Source organism: Gilbertella persicaria, assembly GCF_025201335.1.
Source record: "Gilbertella persicaria strain CBS 190.32 chromosome Unknown B0P05scaffold_70, whole genome shotgun sequence".
Lineage (NCBI taxonomy): Eukaryota > Fungi > Mucoromycota > Mucoromycetes > Mucorales > Choanephoraceae > Gilbertella > Gilbertella persicaria.
In genome coordinates this window covers 425-22,390 of record NW_026252031.1, presented here as the reverse complement: position 1 = coordinate 22,390, position 21,966 = coordinate 425, and the positions used below count along the sequence as shown (strand labels likewise).

At 35.3% G+C, this 21,966-nt stretch overlaps 7 protein-coding genes across 7 annotated transcripts; 3 read left to right on the top strand and 4 right to left on the bottom strand.

The window, feature by feature from the left end:
* Window positions 1-8,650: 8,650 nt before the first annotated feature.
* On the top strand, window positions 8,651-10,437 carry B0P05DRAFT_592108 (uncharacterized protein; the record flags this gene model as incomplete). Its single annotated transcript, XM_051582961.1, has 6 exons — window positions 8,651-8,680; window positions 9,004-9,018; window positions 9,069-9,243; window positions 9,294-9,548; window positions 9,636-9,924; window positions 9,969-10,437. 6 exons carry the CDS (start codon window positions 8,651-8,653, stop codon window positions 10,435-10,437), a joined length of 1,233 nt encoding a protein of 410 aa, XP_051429726.1.
* A 242-nt stretch (window positions 10,438-10,679) lies between these two features.
* On the bottom strand, window positions 10,680-11,251 carry B0P05DRAFT_582057 (ubiquitin-conjugating enzyme/RWD-like protein; the record flags this gene model as incomplete). The annotated part of the gene is made up of 3 exons (XM_051582155.1): window positions 10,680-10,842; window positions 10,885-11,182; window positions 11,227-11,251. 3 exons carry the CDS (start codon window positions 11,249-11,251, stop codon window positions 10,680-10,682), a joined length of 486 nt encoding a protein of 161 aa, XP_051429725.1.
* Window positions 11,252-11,660: 409 nt separating this feature from the next.
* On the bottom strand, window positions 11,661-14,185 carry B0P05DRAFT_563599 (glycoside hydrolase superfamily). Its single transcript, XM_051580735.1, has 7 exons — window positions 13,706-14,185; window positions 13,527-13,664; window positions 12,852-13,484; window positions 12,673-12,804; window positions 12,382-12,629; window positions 12,122-12,299; window positions 11,661-12,082 (listed from the first exon to the last, which is right to left on the bottom strand). Exons 1-7 carry the CDS (start codon window positions 14,153-14,155, stop codon window positions 11,720-11,722), a joined length of 2,142 nt encoding a protein of 713 aa, XP_051429724.1. The 5' UTR covers window positions 14,156-14,185; the 3' UTR covers window positions 11,661-11,719.
* Window positions 14,186-14,382: 197 nt separating this feature from the next.
* B0P05DRAFT_480612 (protein-tyrosine phosphatase-like protein) lies at window positions 14,383-14,898 on the bottom strand (the record flags this gene model as incomplete). Its single annotated transcript, XM_051575133.1, has 3 exons — window positions 14,383-14,501; window positions 14,550-14,818; window positions 14,861-14,898. 3 exons carry the CDS (start codon window positions 14,896-14,898, stop codon window positions 14,383-14,385), a joined length of 426 nt encoding a protein of 141 aa, XP_051429723.1.
* Window positions 14,899-15,244: 346 nt separating this feature from the next.
* Window positions 15,245-16,240, bottom strand: B0P05DRAFT_582054 (uncharacterized protein; the record flags this gene model as incomplete). Its single annotated transcript, XM_051582154.1, has 2 exons — window positions 15,245-15,801; window positions 15,856-16,240. The coding sequence occupies 2 exons, from the start codon at window positions 16,238-16,240 to the stop codon at window positions 15,245-15,247; spliced, it is 942 nt and encodes a 313-aa protein (XP_051429722.1).
* A 604-nt stretch (window positions 16,241-16,844) lies between these two features.
* B0P05DRAFT_563593 (acyl-CoA-binding protein) lies at window positions 16,845-17,326 on the top strand. The gene is made up of 4 exons (XM_051580734.1): window positions 16,845-16,878; window positions 16,927-17,041; window positions 17,088-17,147; window positions 17,201-17,326. The coding sequence occupies exons 1-4, from the start codon at window positions 16,867-16,869 to the stop codon at window positions 17,266-17,268; spliced, it is 255 nt and encodes an 84-aa protein (XP_051429721.1). The 5' UTR covers window positions 16,845-16,866; the 3' UTR covers window positions 17,269-17,326.
* B0P05DRAFT_500038 (uncharacterized protein) lies at window positions 17,303-19,535 on the top strand. The gene is made up of 7 exons (XM_051575426.1): window positions 17,303-17,535; window positions 17,593-17,642; window positions 17,692-17,927; window positions 17,989-18,247; window positions 18,295-18,545; window positions 18,598-19,247; window positions 19,297-19,535. The coding sequence occupies exons 1-7, from the start codon at window positions 17,423-17,425 to the stop codon at window positions 19,388-19,390; spliced, it is 1,653 nt and encodes a 550-aa protein (XP_051429720.1). The 5' UTR covers window positions 17,303-17,422; the 3' UTR covers window positions 19,391-19,535.
* The last annotated feature ends 2,431 nt before the right edge of the window (window positions 19,536-21,966 follow it).

The window sequence follows — 21,966 nt, the reverse complement described above, 5'->3', positions numbered from 1 at the left end:
CGAGGAGTAGAAGTGATGGGCTTCTTGAAGTATATCCTCAATATCGTGAACCATTGCACTGCTATCGGATTTTTGTAGACATGTGATTGTTTGCTTTGTTCGGCGAGTTTTAAGACCTGAAAAAAATACTTGTTGCTTCGTTCCCCTTGTGTATGCCAGCGAGTGGCTGTTCGCATGCAATATTGCGCGGCTTCCGTCTCAGTAAACAATTCAATTTGCTTGTCAATTTCAGATAGTTCATTCAACGAGGATGGTGTAGAGTTCTCACTAGTATCCATTATCATAGCTGATAAGATTTGTGTTCTTCTATTTTGAAGTTGTATCAGAAGGTGCTTGGATTTGACTTTTGAATTGCTTGAATATGATTGTGCTAAGTTGCGTATCATGAATTTGAAGTCCTCCCATGTTCTCTGTCGCAGATGGCCAGCTCTGGATCAAAATTCACTTGAGTTGAATAGCAGGTAGAGGATTATTGTATCTGGGATTGCAAGTTGAAGCATATCCACATTTATCTGAGAGAAAAAAGTGGTCATTGTACAATCCAATAAACTGAGAAAATGCTTGTTGAGTAGTAGAGCTGGATTGAAGCGCCAAGATCCAGGACCAAAGGATGTTTTTGACGCCAATAGATCAACAGTCAGAAGACTATGATCCGTCCAAGCATACGGAAGGTGGTGAATCTGGAATTAGTAATTTTTGGCATTTGACTAGTATTGCATAAACATAGTCGATTGTGGTGCGAATGTTTTTGTGAACGGCACTGGTAAACGTAGGCAAACCATCTGGGAAACAGTCTGAGTAATTGGCCCACAAGCCATCAAACCATGGAGCAACGAGTGGCTTCCTGACAAAGGTGCGGTCGCGGAAATTGGTGTTAAAATCCCCTAGGATAAAAGTTGGGTGAGCTTCTTCATAAGAAGGTTGGAGGAAAGGGACCTCTGTGAATAAAGAGTCATAGAAATGAGGCCGCGCTTCCTCCATGCTGGCGCATATATGTTAACCACAGAACAAACAAAGTTGTCGTTCCGGTTGTATATATTCGCAAAAATACATCGTCCATCCATATAAGTAGTTGCGTCTTTGATGGGAAGCTGTGTATTAAGCAAACAATAGCGCAATATTGAGTAACATAGGTAGAGAATGAGGAAAAATGAAATTGGTGAACTTGTGAATGTGTGAATCAGTGAATGGGGAGCTCTACTGGCAAAAACATCTTGAATACAAAGAATATCGATTTTTAAGGAGCGTGATTTGAGGTGTGATAGAAACTCCTTACGGAGTTTTGGTGATGACTCTTTGAAAATGCTGCGAACATTTAAAGAGCCTATTCTAATGTGGTTACTATTCATTAGGCTCATGGCCATCAGCACTGGTTTGTGTGCCGCATCTGGCTCAGTACTGCTGCGCTCTCCTTCCATTGAATCCAGCTCCATTCCTCGGATCGATCTCCTCCAATGTTTCCTCCTCGTCTGTATGATGATCCTGAGAAACAACCACGGGAGAATCTAGATTCATATGAACTGCCACTGTATCTGAGGCCCATTGAGAGCGAGACGACCATCAGACGGAAACCGGCACAGACGGTTTTCTCCTCTGGAGGGCTGCTTCATATTCAGCCAACAAGGTAGAATCATCTTTCGAGCCTGAGTCCTGCAAATCGTCTGTGCCTTATCACATTCAAAACACACCTGTGCCTGCAAAGTAGGGCAATTGCGACGAACATGTCCTGCTTGGCGACAGTAGTAACAAATTGGTGCAGCTCCCTTAAAAGAGGCTGGTGCGTGCTTATCCCAGTAACTGAGATACAGTTGTCGAGTCAAATTCTTAATCTCAATGGCCTTGCCATCTTTGTTCTGAGCTGCTGTTTGTGTGTCAATGATGAAACTGATCTTTCCATCAAAGAAACCTTCGCACGTAAACTTTTTGATCTGGTGAACTGTGCCATAATGCCTAAGCGATTGCTGTAGCCCTGTCAACAGTTCCTCGCTGGTAGGGATATGAAGCAGAGTGAGAGCAACATGAACAAAGCTTTTGGTCGTGCTTTCCCTGGTAGGAGTGCCCAAAAATGTACGCTCTCTAACGGTGATTCCAGTCGTTATAGCTTTCTGCTTGGAGTCCTTAGATTCAAATCGTGCTTCGATCAGCATATTCTGTTTGTTTGGATTGGGAGTGCAGCCACTTAGATGTTGAAATCCTTCGACTTTGCCAAAGGTATCCTGAATCGCTTTATAAGCCGCAATATGATTGACAAAGGTACCAGGAGGAAAGGTGAACAAAACAGAGCCTGTAGTAAGTGATTGACTAACAATGCTAGCTGCTTTGCGATTCAACATCTCGGATTCAAAGCTATGCGATTTGAAGATGATTTCAGGTACGTACTTAATCGCGTTGTTTTGGGAGCTGATCCTCGGTGTATGAGGGATGCGCAGTTTGTTACCGATCTCGGCAACCTTAGTCCAAGGTATTTCACCGAAGACTGTCATAGTTGGATAGGACAAAGAAGTTTGCTTTTAAAGATCTTTTTATTATTACTACTCAAATGGCACACTCAAACTTTCTATTAGTTATGAATATGCGAAAGAGCCCTATCCGCAACTTCGATGGCTGTCTTCTATCTTAGTTTAAACATGTTAAAGATCAGACCATCACATAATCACAAATTGACATCTGCATCAATACCAATGGTAGGCGAGGTCTGTGTCCTGATCATGTACCCAGTTCTTGTGTACCTTAATCCACTCAACCGATTAGCTAGTGTATACACACTCAGTCCCAAATCAAGGATAATCAATTATCATACAAACAGTATAAATACAATACAAAATATAACCTTTAATAAAGCAGACTTCTTTTGGGTCGTTTTGGTTCTAATCGACTTATTGATTTAACCATTTTATTAGTGATTATATTACAAATTATTGATCTATGCATATAAATTCATATATTTTCACAACAGACACGAGTATCTCAAGTAGTTCTTAGTCACCGTGTTCTATTTCTCAAGACTGTTTGTGATGAAGTGTCCTCGTTTCCAGTATCTGATCATACCAAACAAAAGGCTTCTGCCATTCAATACACATAGAGAGAGGCACAAATTCAGCTTGATGCGCACAACGTACTAGCCAACCAACCCTCTACAGAAGCTCAACGAGACCTTGCAAGTCTAGCTGATACGCTCTTGTCTGCTGATAAGTTACTAGAGATAGTTTATGACCATACTTTGTATGAACCTGCTTTATGCTTGTTGAATCTTATGGAAAGATGCGATTAGGAGTTTGTCAAACGTACTTGGACAGGTATTATTGAATCATGTATGTAAAAAGAGAATAACAGACATGTTATCTAAATCTGTTTGATAGGCTGAAATGAAAAAGAACTTGAATCAAAGGTGAATGAACTGACTAACCGCCTTTACCCATTCATACCTTATTTCCCTGTTTGTAAGTAAGTTGCTGTGTTTATAGATTGCTTGTTTAATCAACTTTTTACTTTGGATATCATTTTATGAATCTTGTAACAGTATTTTAATGCTAATTTTGCCTCTGATACACTTATTGATGCTGGAATACTTTCAGAAATTGTTTCTGATGCAAAAAAGGCTGTTTCTTCACATTGAACGCTATATTTGTTCTTTCTTAATGAAAGAAAAAACTCAAATCGAGGGAGATTAGGCATCAAGTTGAAATGTCTTAATTCAAATAGCTTCATCTTCATCGTTGTTGTGAACATATATGAATTCATATGCATAGATCAATAAATGATGATCATGGCAAAAGACCAGATCACATCTATGGCAATTGCAATGGATCTATAGTCACTGACATTCACTCATTCTACTAGAAGTACTACATCATCCTCATAGTCAGAGATTATTAACTTAGTGACTCTGTTATTATTAATGGCACTCATAAAGTGACAGTTAGAGCTGACAAATACATTGGTACTGGCATTTGACAAATATGTAATAGTTTATTCAAGTTCAGGTCAGATCATGCACTATTGGCTGAGCTGACAACTTCCTCTAAAGGCATTTCTCTTAATTGCTCCTGATCTAGCAAACCAATCCGTAGTCAAGAAGCTGACCCCAAAACAATATTTTGACCGAGAAGAAAAAGTATAAATACCTCGACATCTTATCATATTTCTTCTGAGAACAGAAACTCTATACAAGCTCCAACAGGTCTTCTCTGTGTCCTACCGTTTTTTTTTACGAATCTATTCCCTCTTCATCTCACAACAAATGTCAAGAAAATATCTTCAGGATTTTTATTCAATCCCAATTCCGTTAATATTTATGCCGACATGGCAAATATGCCAATTGCGTACTCAAAAAAATATTTTTTGAAAAATAATAAAAAGCACTATTTTCAAATAAATCAAAAAAAAAAAAGAAGGATATCCTTAATTTTCTTGTTATAGATTTAAAAAAAAATCAAATTTTCAATTTTTTTGTTTTAAAATAAAAAACGAGTCTACCGGATGATAATCTTACTGTTTTAGTTTAAAGAAGAGATAACTGGTTGGTAGACTCGTTTTTTATGTTAAAACAAAAAAATCAATTTTTCAATTTTTTTTTTATTAATTTGAAACAGAAAATTAAAATTTTCTACTTTTTTAATTTTTATTATTGTAGAAACCATTTTTATTTTATTTTAAAGTAGTGGTTTTTATTGTTTTTCAAAAAATCATTTTTTGAGTACACAAATGGCATACTTGTGGTTTCGGCATACCTTTTAGTATTTCTATTATTTCTTGAGAATACTTTTTTGTAAGTCTATCACACTGTTCCTAGAGGCCTGAGGTACACAGGTCCTTCAGTGATTTTTCCAATCGCTTACGCTGTATTAATAACTCTACAAAAAAAGTATTCTCAAGAAATAATAGAAATACTAAAAGGTATGCCGAAACCACAAGTATGCCATTTGTGTACTCAAAAAATGATTTTTTGAAAAACAATAAAAACCACTACTTTAAAATAAAATAAAAATGGTTTCTACAATAATAAAAATTAAAAAAGTAGAAAATTTTAATTTTCTGTTTCAAATTAAAAAAAAAGGTTTGATTTTCAATTTTTTCTGTTTTGAATTAATAAGCGAATCTGACAACTAGTGATCTCTTCAAACTAAAAAAAATAAACCCACTATTCCGTAGACTCGTTTATTAATTTAAAACAGGAAAATCAGAAATTTCATACTTTTTTTATTTCTTTATTTTTTATCACTACAGAAAATATCTTCAATGTATTTTGAAAAGTGGTTTTTATTATTTTTTTAGAGAATATTTCTTTGAGTACACAAATGGCATATTTGCCATGTCGGCATAACCGTTAATATTTTTATTATTTTTGATTTATTTTTCCAAGAGAGACCCACTACACTTATCAAAGACTTCTGATGTTTATGAGTTTTGCTATGTTTTTTTTTGGAAAAGTTTTGCAATTTCTTCTCGACACCTAAGCGAAATCAATATACTGAGCATAATTCTACACTAGACTATAGATGGAACTCTACTAAATGTATCTGAGAAAGACACCACTGAGTATATTCTCTTTGATAGAGTTGTCCCACGATAGAATATTTTCTCCTATCTCTGAATCTCTCTCAGAATCAGAGACATCTCTAGTCCTAAAGGTCTGGTGCAAGTAGGTTGTAATGAAGTTTGCTCAACTATGATTATGATGTTCTCTATCGGCGGCAACAGCATTTTTTTCTCTGACTTCCTAGAACTAACCTCGGGTGCATCCGTCTAATTTGATGACAACTCGCTTGGTTACCTGAAGGTAGTCTTAAGTCATGCTTCTGTGGCGCAAGCTTCTATCATTCGCATGCTATCCGGCATCTCAATACATATATTACGTTCAACTCACTCACAGCATGCATCGAATAAACCTCTATACATTCCCTCCTATACAAATCGTCTTTATGAAACATACTAATACGAACACTCTACTCCTTTTAGCAACCGACCAACTGTCTCTCTTCTTTCTTTGACTACAGGCATATGTCCACAAACATCGTTAGATCAACATTTTCTCCTCTGTATTTTTTATCCTTGTTTCCTTAAAGAGGTTTTTAGTCTACTCTAATCTAGTTGCTCTGATGAATTGACCAGATTCAAATAATTTAGACTAAATTAAGCCGTGTGCTCAATATTGAATCAATAAATCTAACAAAATTTATGCGGATACATAAGTGTGCCATTTGTGTTGACAAAGAATACTTTTGAAAAATAGCTACTTTCAAGAGAGTTTCTTCCACTGATGGAAGAAAAATATAATCGCTTACGCTGTATTGTTTACTCTTTTTTTTTTAGGAAAAAATTAGATATAAAATTAAAAATTTTGAAAACAATTAACAGTTTTAACTACATTTTATTTTTTTACTTCAAAATTATAAAATATAGTACAAAAAAAAACTTAGTTGTTCTCTGCTCATTCATGCTTATTCATGTTCATCCAAGGTCGTCCATATTCAGCCATGATTACGTATACTCACTCATGATTGTACGTGTTCATCCATGCTATTGCTTACTAATTTATCAATGTCAAACTAAGAGCGAGAAAACTAAGATCAGTCAAAGAGTAAGATTTATTGAGTCAACAATAGATTCATATTTATAGATGATTATTTGTGTCAGGGCTCAGCATGATCTTCAAGAATTTTTATTCCATAGATAGTAGAATTGGTCCAGATGATTTACTGGCTACTGCTTTACAAGTATCTGCATTAGATGAGCCGATCAATCTCCAATTAGCTCAGTATGATTGAAAAGTTGATACCTAAGATTTTCCAATTAATTTAAGGCATTCTATCACTAAGACAATAACTGCATAATTAGACGTAAATCATAATAAAGTGTCAAAATAGATATTCTGTGAAATTCATGCAATATATAACTTACATTTTTCTGATGCTCAATAGTATTCATCCATTTTTCATTTAAATCTTATTTTTCTATTTTGGTTTATTTTTGAATGAGAAAAAATGTACTGCTAAGCTTGTTTTTTTTTTTTTTTTTTTTTTTTTTTTTTTTTTTTTTTTTTTTTTTTTTTTGCTTTGATGCAATAACAAAAGTTGTAGATTTTGACTTTTAAATTCCATCGATTAATAACAAAATTCTGAGAAAACAAGCAAAAATGTTTATAAGTTCTTTTTACTCATATCTCATCATTTCTATAATACAACTGACAAATAAACACATTTGGAAAAAATTAGAGCGCCCGGCATTTATTTTAAGTACTTAAGCTTGCCGATAGCTCTATTTTTTGCCTTGTAGCATTAAAAAGAAGCTCAAAGAGATATCAAGCTCAATATTTTTGCGAGTAATCCCTTTTGGATCATAGATCCAAGTGACCAAATTTTACGAGTCGCATTTTTTTTATCCAAATCATCTCCAAAGTTACCATGGATGCTAGCAAACACTGTTTGTAGATAATTGGTGCATTTATGCATGTATAAATAGGCTTTACAATACCTTTACATGTCTAAGAAAAAGATAAAGATCTGTATGGATTATCGTCTTTTTCACTGCTGACGTATCTATTTGCCTAGTATCTTTACTACATGAGCAAGTAAGGGACTATTGAATTATTTATTCAAATAAAGTATTTTACTAAACCCCATTTGATCTGTTGAACTGGTGCGCCTGATGAGTTTGATAAATATCAGCCTCGGTGTATATCTTAAAGTTAAGAATTTATTTTGAATTTTTCAAAAAAGTTACTTGTATGCTGTCTTTTGTTGTTTTATTTCTTTAGTAAGCTCGCTAATTGCACGTTTCATATCAAGCTTCCATTCACTTTTTGATGTGTATCAAGCAGTTGATATCGATCAAATTTCAAAGCGATTACATTTAAATACAACTAGAAAAAAGAGAAGCGAGAAGGGCGTTTACAGTATAAACTGATGACGGTTAGCTAGGTGTCTTTGTTAGACATACATGTGTTGAAGTTTGTAGCAGACCAAAAAATTCAAATTCGTTGTCCGATAGTCACAGGATTAAGGCGACAATTGTCTTGCAACAGATGTACAAAACCTAGTATTCTGCGGACTGGACCAACCCTCTGACAGATTTTGACCTTTTTTATATTATATATTAACCTAAACATTGAATTTTGTCAACCTCGACCAAAAACAAGCACATCAGGAGCAACATATTGTCAGAAAGTCAGAATCCAACTTTATTACCAAGCATGTTACCAACTTTTTATAAAGCCTTATATTTGTATGTCACAGCCATCTGTTTTTTTCGTTGGGATGTCTCTTCAGAAGTATGTGATGATTCAAAAAAGAAGCGCTCAGATTTTTTCATATTTACTGTCGTGTCAATATAAATAGTCAGTACTACGCATAATAATAATAATAATAATAATAATAATAATAATAATAATAACTGGTGTTCTTTTACTGAGAGCCATTAAACGTCGCCACCTGATTTCCTTTTTTGGATTTCATATCGCCACAGTTAAAAAAAAACTGTCGAAGTTTCAAAATGGTTCAGTAAATCCTCAAACATTCTGCTCTAAACACTTTTTCTAAAAAGAATAAGGAAATGCTGTAGTCAATCAATATATTTCAAAGATATATTCTGCTCACAAGCTATAAGCCGTCAAGTCCAGGTGACAATAAGGTAGTTGTGTCTTCTCCGTTCTATGCTCTATATCTTTCTAAGGATTGAAGAGGTAATTCGGATAATTACAAATGAAAACTTTCAAGATTGGATATGTCACTCATAAAGATTACCAGTACAGAAAGAATGCATTGTCTGTGTGATGTATATTTCTGGTGGTGAAATATTTTTACCAATAATCAAACCTTTTTCAAACGCAAAACATTGTATTTCTGTTTTAAGCGAAAACAAAGGTTATTTTTGTCTTAATAAACCCCGCCTGATATATACTCAAACCAAAGGAGAACAGGGAATAATGTCCCTTTTTTCTTCTTTCCTCCTTTTTTTTTTTTTTTGAATATCCCATTCCTTTCCCTTTTTTCTACTTTGTCATAGAGTTTGTTGAGTATGGTAAAGTAATTTAATAAATTATGAGATCTCGAATATTCATGTCCTGATAGTGCTTTGGTGACGGACCCAAGTGGAAACGTGAAGTAGTAAAAGATCATAAATTTGACTATATCGATATCAACGAATTTTATGATCCATCCTGTGGAGCAAAGTCGTCTTATATGTTTATGTATATATTGATGTTTAAAAGTTTTGCTGTTTATATTGCTGATTTGTGGACAGCAGGTAAAAATAGACAATATATGTACATATATATGAACTTACAAAGAATATAGTGTCTTTAATTGTCATTGGTAATTCAAGCATCAATGCAGATGCTTCTATTCCCCCAGATGTTGCCAAATGGATTTTCTTGGGTGCCATTATTATTTCTTTTGGCATTTTGTTTTGGGAAATCAAGAAATCAAGAGGCATTATTGATTCAAGAGATATTTCACTTGCCTTCTTTTCACAGATTGCCAATCGTTATTATTCCATACGAGACTATTCATGCTTTTGTTTGTTTCGAGCGATTAATAACTCAAGAAAGAGTATTGACTCCATTGCGTTCTTTGTTTTTTTACCTTGAAAGGTAATTTACAGACATATGTTGTACAATGCACTCATTCGTCAATCAGGATGGAAAAAGATTTTGTTGGCAGAAGCGCCGAGACAAGTGATCAATATTGTAACATTGATCGCAATTATACCCAAATGGATTCAAATCAACCATGGCTTAGAAGTCTCTTATGAAGGGTTAGGCAAAACGTATATACAGCGTATAATGACAGGCACCATGATTTTTTCTACTTTTATGTTTGGCATTTCGTTTATTTCGTTCTGTGCTGCGGTCATTATTTATTTTCCTGTTCTTTGTCATATTCGAGGCAACCTGAAAGAATACTGTTGCCATAAAGTAGATAAAAGGTAAGGCATGTCCATATGAAATTCGGATACCAAGGAGTGAATAGAATCAATGAAATTCTCAAGAAACAAGCACGGGAAAGAGTAGAGAGAAACACTCAATCTGAAAAAAGAGGACATAAACATCATCACCATAAAAAAGACGATATTGAGATGCGTTCATTTCCTCAACCTACTCTACCAAAAATGGACCCACAGACTTTAGCACCTGGTCCTTATTATCACCACAGACAACATTCAAACACAAGTCTGACAACAGGATCACAATACAGTTATGGTCCAAGACGAAATAGTTTGACCTCTGTTTATAGTGAACAAGCAGGACTCACATCGCATGCACAAGGGCAGCCTTATTCATCCCCTTATCAAAGCCAAACTAACTTGTCACACTATGCACCACAGCCTCGAGGCCATTATTCTCCACAGCCTCGAGGCCATTATTCTCCACAGCCTCAAGCGCATTATTCACCACAACCTCAATACCAATCACCTTATAACCAACATAACCATTATTAATAATTACTTCTTTTTATTACTATTTGGTATGTTAGGCACTTGATGTTGCCTCTTGGTTTTTCTCCAATGATGATTCTTTTATTGTTGTCTCTGCCTGAATAGTGAATGTGTCTTTTGCTTTTGTTTCCATTTCAGTTACTTTTGTCGATATGACTTGTGTCTCTAAACATTCTTCTTCTTCTTCACTAAACATACTTTCTGTTCCCAACAATTGCGTCCTTATACTCTCTATACTCATGAGTTCATGCCATTTCATAATAAGACATACCCAGTCTTGATTCACTCATGGGTGAAAATCGAATCATATTATCATCAGGAAAATGATCAAATAGATAAGATTCTGTAATTGATAATTGAGCACACTGTTGTGCTAATTTAGCAAACACTGATTTATCTGTTCGGTATCTAAATCCAATTGAGTCAGGATTTATGCATATCAACACTTACAATCGATAGGCTTCTTTGTTAGGACAATAGCGATCCAACAATCGATCCAAGACTGCTTTTTTAAAAATGTTTTTGATATAATGCAATACATGAAAAATATAGTCTTCATAAGGTCGCCATGTAGGGAATTGTTGAGAAATAGAGAGATTGCCACCTCCATCAATCAAAGGATGAAACATATCACTCATAAATGTCACAGAAGGGGAATATTCAGGATAGCTTTCAGGTATGGCTACTCTGAATTTAAATACACCTGATTGGTATAATCCTTGATGCACGAAAATAACACCATACCAGACTAGATAGACGATCAATAACAAAGCTGCTTTTATATATCATTACCATTCAGATTCTCTGAGGAAGGCATGATATAAACACCTAAAGGACAATGGTTTGGGTTTTTTAAATTGATACTAGAGAGAAACATCAGGGTCATAGATATACAATGTCGACTTACAATTCTGTCATTAATTCGTATTTTTTGAAATGATGTGATATCAGTCGAGGTGAATGTATTTCTTCCTCATCCCACTCATCAGCACTGGGGAGTCGCTTTAAACGTTGTAAAGGGGCAGCAGCTACACTGTTACTTCGTGTGCGGACGTGTGAGAACACGTTACTGACGTTAGGTGAGCGAGTTGAACTTGTCATACTACCGACTTTTCTTGCGCCTGTGGAAGGAGAAACATAAGGTGCCTATAAAAAAAGTTAAAACTCTCTTTTGTCTTTTAGTTTGGTTACTTTGCTCATAAAAAAAAAAAAAAAAAACTATAAAAAAAGGGGGGAAAGAGAGACAGTTTTATTCTTATCTGATATTCAAATATATATGTATTTTTTACATGACATGACACAAGGAGGAGGAGGAAGAGGAAGGGGAGGGTGTTTGATTAACTACACTTAAGGTGATAGTAATTGGCTCAGAAACTTGTTGATATGTATGATACAAGGTCTGTTTCTCTTGTTCGTATTCACATTGACCATGCGTGGCTTCTATGTTGAGTCTCTTGTCACCGAAATGGAAAAAGGGAACAAAGATTTCAGTAACACAAGCCATTCGATTGGATGTTTGGTAACCATGGTGATTTAAGGTGTCCAGTTGTTCAGGGGTAAAAGGTATAAATGAAAAGGTATAACAGAGTGTGTCTATATCAAATACAGAAGACACAGGCATACCTGCCACTTTGGAAGCATAAGGACGCTACGAGAGTGAATACAAAATACTATAAGGTTACTTTACCAGAACAGCTTCCAACACTCTGCCTCCATCGTATAAATGCTTTTTTGATAATTTACTGTTGCCATCATCATGCTCTTGATAGTCTTTCTTTTGTTTTCTAGCTGAATAGATAGAAAAGTTTTCACCATTCCAATGATCACCATATTCATGATCATTGCAGATATCATAATTCCATAATCTATTGTAAAAAAAAAAAAAAAAAAAAAAAAAAAAAAAAAACATCAGGTCAACAAAGAAAACAAGCATAATCCTATACTTGCGTAAAATGAATCAAATTGGTTTCGAGCGCATAAATAATAGCATCCAAGAAATGAATATGGTCTGAATAATTGTCGTCTTTAAAGGCTATTTTATCATTCAGGTCCATTGGAATGCCCACTTCACCCAAAATACAGGGTTTGTCTCCCATATCTCTTAAGCCATCTTGTTTGATATTCTTGATTTGTCGAGTATAGTTCTTTTTGGCACCATTTCGGCCGAAATAAGTGGCATTAAACACATTGCCTCCCTATCAGAATATGAGGATATGATTGGGCCATTTGACTGTTTACCCTTTGAAGACATTGAACATCATGTGTCATTCTACCATTGAATTTCTTATAGAATACACAGTTCAGATCATACCAATGAGGAGAAAAGATGATATTGTGATGATGATCTTCTTTTGTGTACACGGGTGCTCTCTACATCTTCTTGTCAGCTTCCTTTTGGGATACGAGGCACTACTTACTTCATTGGCCAAAGGTTCAACCAGACAATACCAATCCTGCTTCACACTCTGGATTGTCTTTGCATATCGGTTCACTAACGGCTTATAGAAATCATCATAGAACGAAACAGGTCGACCTGTGGCAGGATCCTTGGCGAAATACTGCGAATCCACTAAGACAGGATCACCTGTGATTTCATCTGGCTTCCACACACCGTGTTCTTTCCAGACACATTCACTTGTCCATGCAGACAGTCGGCGTGGGTTCATGATACGCTCATGGGACTTCTTGGTAGGAAAGGGCCATGATTTGATATAGACACCTACTTTTTGAGGAATACGGTCACCGAGTGCAAATGACTGTAAAGGCGTAGGTGAATCACCAAAAATCAAATTGGTGATGGGATCAAACGCATCAAGTTGCTCAAGCCCAATATAGCCTGGATGAGGCTCATTCATGAATTCAAATCCCATCACAGCTTCTAAATCCGCAAAGCAAGTAGCCAAATGATGATAACAATTCACAAAACAATCATTCAGAAACTGTTGTACTGATTTGCCTTGATAGTGTCGCTTAGGTGCAAATACATCACCACCAAAGAACAATGTAAACATAGTGCAGGAGGCTAATTTGGTATAATTGGTAGGCCATACCTAGCATTCACTTGAGTATTTTATCACATCATATGTTTTTACCATAGGCAATGGATCTCCAGGCACAGCATTGGTATTATGAACATAAGCAGCACCTGTTTCTTTAAAATGCTTGATATTCATACCAGCCACTTCAAATGTCCAACCAGGCGCACCTGAACCACCCGAGAATCTAGACCACTAATGACATATAGGTACAATATGGTTTATGTGCTACTTACCGTATCTTGATGAGGATCAATCATACACTTGAGACCATAACGTGGCATCATTTGAATTAATGCACGCAAATACTCTATGTATTCTTGATCATATTGTCCAGGACCTGCATGCTCAAGGCTTTCCCAAGGTACTAATAGCCGAATCAAAGTCAAGCCCCATGCCCTTAAGCGACTCAAGTGTTCGTCTGCTTCTTCTAAAGGAAAAGGTCTGCCTACAAAACTGACATTGCGATGATCCCAAAACAAATGTTCATCATACAGATGGGTTGAACCAGGATAAGGGTGGGTGGGAAGTTTAGATGATCCACAAATATTGATACCTCGCATCAACAATGATCTTCCATACACATCTTTAAATGATGAACCTAGATGGGTAATGGGCGTCGTCCATTCTTGAGCACAGTCAGTGTAGCTACTGGAAGGAGAATCCAGGGTGGACATGTCAGCCATATATAAAAATGAAAAAAGAAAAGAAAGAAAGAAAGAGGAGAATTTTATTTTTTGATACTAGAAAAAGGTACTGTGTATAGTCTGAATTTAAAGGATTAGGGGTAACGTATGCGAGTTAATTTGCCTGATTCGAGTTCAGACAAGATATCTTTGTAAAATAAGCGTACTTGATCTGATTGACACAAGTCTTTATCCACCTAGAAGACACTTAAGAAACAAATGGTTGTTTATAACATACATACCTGGGGTCTCTTTTCTGATATCAATGCTTGACACGTTGTCAAATCCAAGGTATACGTTCTTAATAGATAACATACAGCAATGACTGCACTTCTTCCTCTACCAGCTATGGATATATCAGCAACCCAATAAAAGAAAAAGAAGAAGCTTTTACCTTTGCAATGAAGATACACTGTACTTTTAGGGTTTTGTTGTTTTCTATGTTCTATTTCTTGAATGCCTTGTCGTATCATCTCAATAGAGGGTATTGAAAAATCGGGTGTCTCTAATCGAATCTGTTTGATATCTAAGTCCCTATAAAGCTTTTTATAGCCAGGGAATTCAGCACATAAATTGACCACTGTATCCACTCGTTCTTGTTGATGCAACTTTTTGATCTGTGAGGGTGTGGGCAAAGCACCCAAGATGACATGACGGTCTAATCTATCGCATGTCTAAATAATGATAGACATTTGTATTCTTTACCTGTTGTACCATGTCCAGCCTGTCAAGAAACCAAACATATTGACAGCCACCTAAGACGATGAGTGAATAGAATAGTCTATCTTGAAATTACCTTGTTGTAATAAAGGGAGATGTAGAAACGTGTCCAAGTAAAGAAACTCGATTCCTGAGAAGGTACTTTGAACATCGAATCAGTCAAAGACTTTTTAAAGATGACCTGACTATGACGATGGCCTCTTTTATTCTTTCGTTCTTCTTCTAATTTCCTTAATTCTTCCTCAAGTGCTTTACTAATCCCTAAAGACGAATGTTGTTGTTCAGGATGAAGTCGTTGCATAGTACAGGGAATTTTTTTTTTTTGATTTTTTTTTTAAAAAAAAAGGGAAAAAGACAAATTATGCAATTTTATTCTTGTTTATAAACCCAGTTACCATGCGTAGCAGGTGTGTATTTGTTCTTGACAGTAAAAGTCAACATACGTTGAAGAGTAGCTACCGTAGGTTCTTCTGCAACCCAATGGAAATATTTAGGCTCCCATTCTTCATTCGCTGCTTGACGCGCAGCCTTCTCTTCACGCTTTTGGTTCTCAATCTTGGATTTTTCAATACCAGCCAAATTGGTATCATTAGCACGAATGGCTTCAGACACCTTCTGCCAAATCTTGCGACTTTCCATTTCGTCTTGTTCTGAAATATCAGCCACATGCATACCAGCAGGTGTCAATTCAGTCACATCCAAAAAGGGTTCGGCTGTCTTGGATCCGTGTGCTGTAATGGTAGATTTACCACTCCATTGCCCTTCTATCTTGTAAATATAGTCTTTGGCATTACTGTTACGACGAACATAACACTTGAAGTGGTTTCTTTCACCAGAGATCCAACCCTTGGATGTGTATTCAATTGAACAATACAAACCTGTCGTGGACTGGATATAAGAAGTACCTAACAATTCAACATAAGGAGCTACAAAAGATGAGTCATGACATCATATATTTTGGGGCCTTTTTTTTTTCTTACCTGCATACCAAATACCATTGACGGTAATCGAAGGATAACTAAACAGATATTGTTCATTGTCACGGTTCTTTAAGGTAATTATACTTTGTCCGACTTGGTCCACAATCAAAGAAGTGCTAGAGAATCGTGTCTTTTGTCCAGTATGACCATTCAATACCATACCTGCCTTGTCGTTCTTGATATAGAAACCAGTAACAGGAGGATGATGAGACACTTGTTCAACAAGAACATTAGTCTCGCCTGATCCATTCAAGTCTTGCCAGTTCATCTTGAACTGTTCACCCAAGACAGGATTGTAGGGCTTCTTTTCCCATTCACCCTTAGGAACACGTCGCGCATAAGAAGCGTTGAGAGAAGAGATGAACCATTTGACAAAGGCAACCATACGTTGTAGTTCATCATCTTTTTTTGTGATATCGGTAAATAGGTCGGGTTGTTGTGTCCAATATTCGCTTTGAACAAATGAGCATAAACGAGTTTATTTAAATAGGACTTACGAGTATTCAATCAAAGAGACAGGAGCTAAAAGAAAAGCAGGACAAGTCAAGGAAGAAAGATCACCAGAGAATGAAGCGAGTGATTTAAGAAAAGAGTGGAAAGCACCTTTTTGTTCAGTAGGAATCTTGTCAACATTGTTGACTTCACCGTTATCAGCAGAAGACATAATAATAATAATAAAAAAAAGAGAGAGAAAATTGCGTGTATTACGTCAATGAAATAAAGAGTGGGTTGCCAAGAGGAAGATTATCCTTTTATGGAAGGTGCTTTGTTCACCTTGCGAGTTGCATCATTCAAGTACCATTTATGGTGTTTCAGTCATGTTATGCCAATAAAAACAAATCCCCTTTAATGCATGGCCAATAAAAACTGTACCTGACAAAAAGTAATTCGGCATAAACAGAAGGTTATATGCCATTTCAACACATGACCGGGGTAAGAAAATAAACGTATAAATCAGGTTTTTTTTCGTTTTAATTCTTTACTCTTTATCTCTTTTTCTCTTTTTTCAATATGCCTTCTGATGTAAGTTGATCAAATACGCGTATATCCTGTGGACTCAAGATGAAATAGAAATTCAACACTGCTGCTGAAGAAGTTCAAAAGCTCGCTACTAAGCCTTCTAATGATGAACTCTTGAAGCTTTATGCTTTGTTCAAGCAAGCTACTGTGGGTGACAACACTACCTGTAAGTGAATGAAATCCATAAAAGCGTATGCTGATACTATGATTAGCCAAGCCTACTTTTGATATCAAGGGTCGTTACAAGTGGGATGCTTGGACTGAAGTGAAGGGTAACTATTCACTTTTTTTCGCGTTTTTTTTAAGAAATGCTTATTTTCTATAGGTCTTTCTCAAGAAGAAGCTGAGCAAAAGTACATTGCTCTTGTTGAAGAACTCAAGGCCAAGCAATAATTCTTTTTTATTTATTTATTTGTCATAATAAATACACCTTTTGTTTGATCCAATCAAAGCTTAATTGTAATATTGTACGTCATTGGATCATCGTGACCATTCTTATTATTTTTTGGTATTTTTTATCTCTTCCTCTCTCTCTTTTTTCTTTTTTATGAACAAGATGGACAATAAAAGAATAGATGAAGTAACAGAAGAGTTTGATGAGAAAGTAAAGATCATCTCTGAAGAAGACGATGAATATAACGAAAAGCAAGACGATAAGAGGTATGAAAACGTATTTGTGTATTTTAAACTTACCTCTTTTTTTTTTATATACATAAGAAATCAAAAGACAACAAAAGAAATGGATCACATCTTTAATCAATTCAATGGTAAGTACAGTTCTTCCGTGCTTATGCGGACATTAAATTCACGAAAAAGAATCCTCCACTTTGGCAAGACGTCCTTCTATTACACATGATATACCAGATACCCCACCTCAACAACAACAACAACAACAACAAGAAATTCCATTTGATTTCAATCGGTTCTTGGAACAAATGAGAAACCGCAATTCCAAGCCTATTACTCGTTATTTTAAGAGTTTTCTACAGGCATTTGATCGTAGACCATGGACAGTGAATGAACAAATCAAGATTATACAAGACTTTTTAGATGTAAATGTCACCTTTATATATATATATATATATATATCTATAGACAACTTATCTTGTTTAGTTTATCTATGTGAAAATGAGAGAATGTGATACTTGGAGAGATGTGCCTGAACAAGAATTCGGTAATGCACAAGAAGGCATGGAGAAACTTGTAATGAATCGACTTTATCATGTCACTTTTTGTCCAAACACAACAGACGATAAAGAAAGAGACGAAATTCTTTATCAAAAAATCAGCATATTTCGATGGATTCGTGAAAAGCATTTGGATATTCCAGAGACAGAACACAATGAATCCTTCTTGTCTTTCGCAGAGTCAGGTAAAGTATCTTTATCAACAAGGGACACATTTCTTAAAATATGATAGAAATCCTCAAGATCAACAATTATAAGGCACCTAGAGATAAATTGATATGTATACTGAATTGCTGTAAAGTGATTTTTGGCTTGATCAAACATGTAGAAGGAGATGCTGGTGCAGATAAATTCTTACCTATTTTAATCTATGTGGTCATTAGAGCCAATCCACCTCGCCTTGTGTCCAATGTACAATACATTTATCGGTTTAGAAACCCTGAACAACTTCAGGCTGAAGCTGGTTATTATCTGACAAACCTAGTAAGTATCTGTATGGTTGACTATCGTGGCTAAACAATTCATATTATACAAGATGGGTGCTATTGCTTTTATAGAGACAATGGAAGCCAAATCACTCTCTATCACAAAAGAAGAATTCGATAGCAATATTGAAAGAACCATGAATGAATTGAAACAAGAAAGACCTTCTGCACCTTCTTTGGATAAACAGCAAGTAAGCTATGAAAATGCCTTACATCCTTCCCGTTCAGCTTCAGCCAGACCACCTCAGACACAACCCTTATTGGATCCTGCTAAGGCAGCTGCTTTGTTAGAAAGAGGCAGCCAATTTGCTCAAAAGACAATGCAGAGGCCGTTGACTTTTGTAGGTAAAATATTTCAAGGCTTAAGTGATACTTCCTCTGCTAGTAGTAGTCGAGCAGAAAGCCCTGTTGAAGATGAACGATATTACCAACAACAATATTACCAACAGCCATATTACCAACAGCCATATTACCAACAACCGTATTACCAACAACAACAACAACAACAGCAGCAGCAGCAGCAGCCTCCTCTCCCTCCTCGACCCAATCTACATCCTGACCAAATAGTGCAACAACAGCAACAAGACGAGTTTGATTCAAATCTAGAGACACTAAACAGCATGTTTACTAATGTGGATGATGGTGTATGTTACTTGGTGTTACATGCAAATGGTGGTGATTTATCCAAATCCATTGACAAGTAAAGAACGATCAAATGCAAACTAAATTGACTTACTCATTTCTCGTAGTTTACTAGACATTTCTGCAGATGGTATGAATACAAACCGTAACATGGCACTTCCTATCACAACTGCTGCATTACCCTCCAATGATACTCGTTAAATATCCCCGCTTTATAAAAGGCACAATGAATAAAAGATTGATCTTAAAGGAAGCTGTTGGATAAAAGTAAAAGATAACTGATCCGAAATAAAAATTAGCTCAGTTTTCTGTCATTCGAACTTAAGTATCATGATTCAAGAGCCCTTTAATTTAAGTAACAATATAACTATTATCTATGTATCTTATATTCTGCTTAATTTCTAGAATTTAAACATATCGACCCTTTAGAATCAATTCAAAATAAGATTAACTTGTAAAGACTACTCGCATTTACTAAAAAAAGATTTTTTACTATGTTTCTCGTAGGTTCATACACTTGAGTAGGATAAAACATTCAATTGTATCAAGAAAGAACATGGCATACTTTAAAGCTTGAAATGGGTATTGGCAACGGCCGAGTATTTCCCTTTAAAAAAAAGTCTGAGTATAAATTTAAATTTTCATGCCGAAAATCAGGACCCAAAATCACCTTTCTTTTGTCTAAAGAACTTTTTAGTACGTTGGTCTGGTCACTCTTGGTGGTGCTCCGGATTTTGCTATAATCCCTTATGAAGGACTCTATCTCTTAAGTATCAAAAATTGTGTCAAGTGCCAAGTAATTGAAGACATTTTGGAATGATGTCCTTTACTTGTGGTACTGGTATTGCCATCTGTAGCATTGAACAAGACAAGATATAAAAAGTACTGACTCTCAGGAGCAACGAACAAAACACTTAATATATCTTTTTCTAGGACATATTAATGAGTAGCCCAGATGACGGCTATTTTATTGGAATTATATAAGACTCATATAATCGTACTGAATGCTTCCATAAAAACATTGTTTTCAAAATATTTCATATAGCTATTCACTTTGCTTCACATACACTAGTTTCCATTTATACAATCATTTTATTTTTTCTTAAAATGAAAAAAAATAGAAATTAAAACAGAAATGATGGACTAAAAGTGTCTAAAAAAGTGCATAAACAAAAATATTAGATATAGGCTTGGCGCATTAAATGATGTAAAAAACGCAGCATGTTAAATATCAAGGCAGTGAGCTATTCTTCAGAAACGTGTTCTCTGTTTTTGAGCCATAGCATACACTTTTAATAGTACTTTTGTAGATATAACACCTGGAGTATGTTTTGTAGACCTATAAAAGCAATTTGTACTAAGACATGCTGTATCAATAATGTCTGTATCGATCACCAATCGCAAAATAGTGCAAAGTAAAGATTTCGTAAAGGGTATCAAGGCCAAAATGATGATTTTTTGACTCTTTCAAAACATGCTCTATTTTTGCATAAATATGTTCTTTTGTGCATGTTCAAATACAGGAAACCCAAAAAAAAAAAGGGAATTAGAAGGCAGAAATAAGGGATTACTTTAAAAAAAACACCCACACCTGCAGCGGGCTGTCAGTACGCTTTTGGTGCTATTATACTTATCAGATTTATTCGAGAATGAATTGTAAGAAAAGTCAACTCATGAATCAAGACCTCATTATGTTCTGAATGCTTAAAAGGGGTAAGAACTGAAGATTAAAAGCATATCAAGTATATAGTATACATGATTGATTTTGTTCATGACAAAATGAATCGAAAAAACAAGAAAGTCAATTTGTAATTACAATGTATGTACGTCTTTAACATATTACTAGTAAAGTCCTAAGTTTATTCTGTCTTGTTTTTAATTATGTTACTTGTAAAAATGCTACAAGAAGATAAGAATAATGAAGATGTATCTTTTCCCTTACAAATAAAGAAAGTCGTATCTTTTGCTTGAAGATAGATTTTCCTTTTTACGAGTTGACACAACGATGCTTTGGTCTTTTTCATATTTTTAAAACAAATACATTTTAGACCATTAGGCAATAGGTTCACGGACTGAAAGGCATATTGGCAGGTGTAAAAAGTGCGAAAATAGCAGCCAACATTTCTTATGACGACAAAAACCTCGCTCAAACTGATAGCTACTCTGTTCACTTCATCCAGTGTCTTTAAGCAAAATGTTGATAATAATATACTTTTCTGGATCGTTGATTATATTTCTATCGCTGGGAGTTTTTAATCTTATGATTCCTACTTGATATCCTTCTACACCTTTCTTTATATTGATGTCATTGTTTGTAAATAAAAAATAGATTGTAAACATGTAATGTATGAAAAATAATGAATAATCCAATAAAACCAAAAGCCAGGATCAATTTTATGTACTGAGCGCTAGGCTTACAAAAGAAATATAATAAGCCTTATTACGGATTGATTTATTTATGTAATGTACTTTATACCCATCATATCTGTCTTGTTCTGAGCTCCTTGTGAGTGCATGGGGCCTTACAAACAAGGTAAGTTGTAGTCCCAAAGTAAAATCATATGTGGGGAGGAATATCTTGATTTTGTTTGATTAATTCTAGTATCCACATTTACTCTAAAGCATACATGTTTGGCTTGCAAGTGTACCACTAAGACAGTCCAATTATAATAGCTTATAGCCGTTATGGAAAAAAAAAAAAAAAAAAAAAAAGCGGTACAACATGTCAAGGTGCGCTGATAAAAATATGACAATCAATACAAGCTAGAGTCTATTGT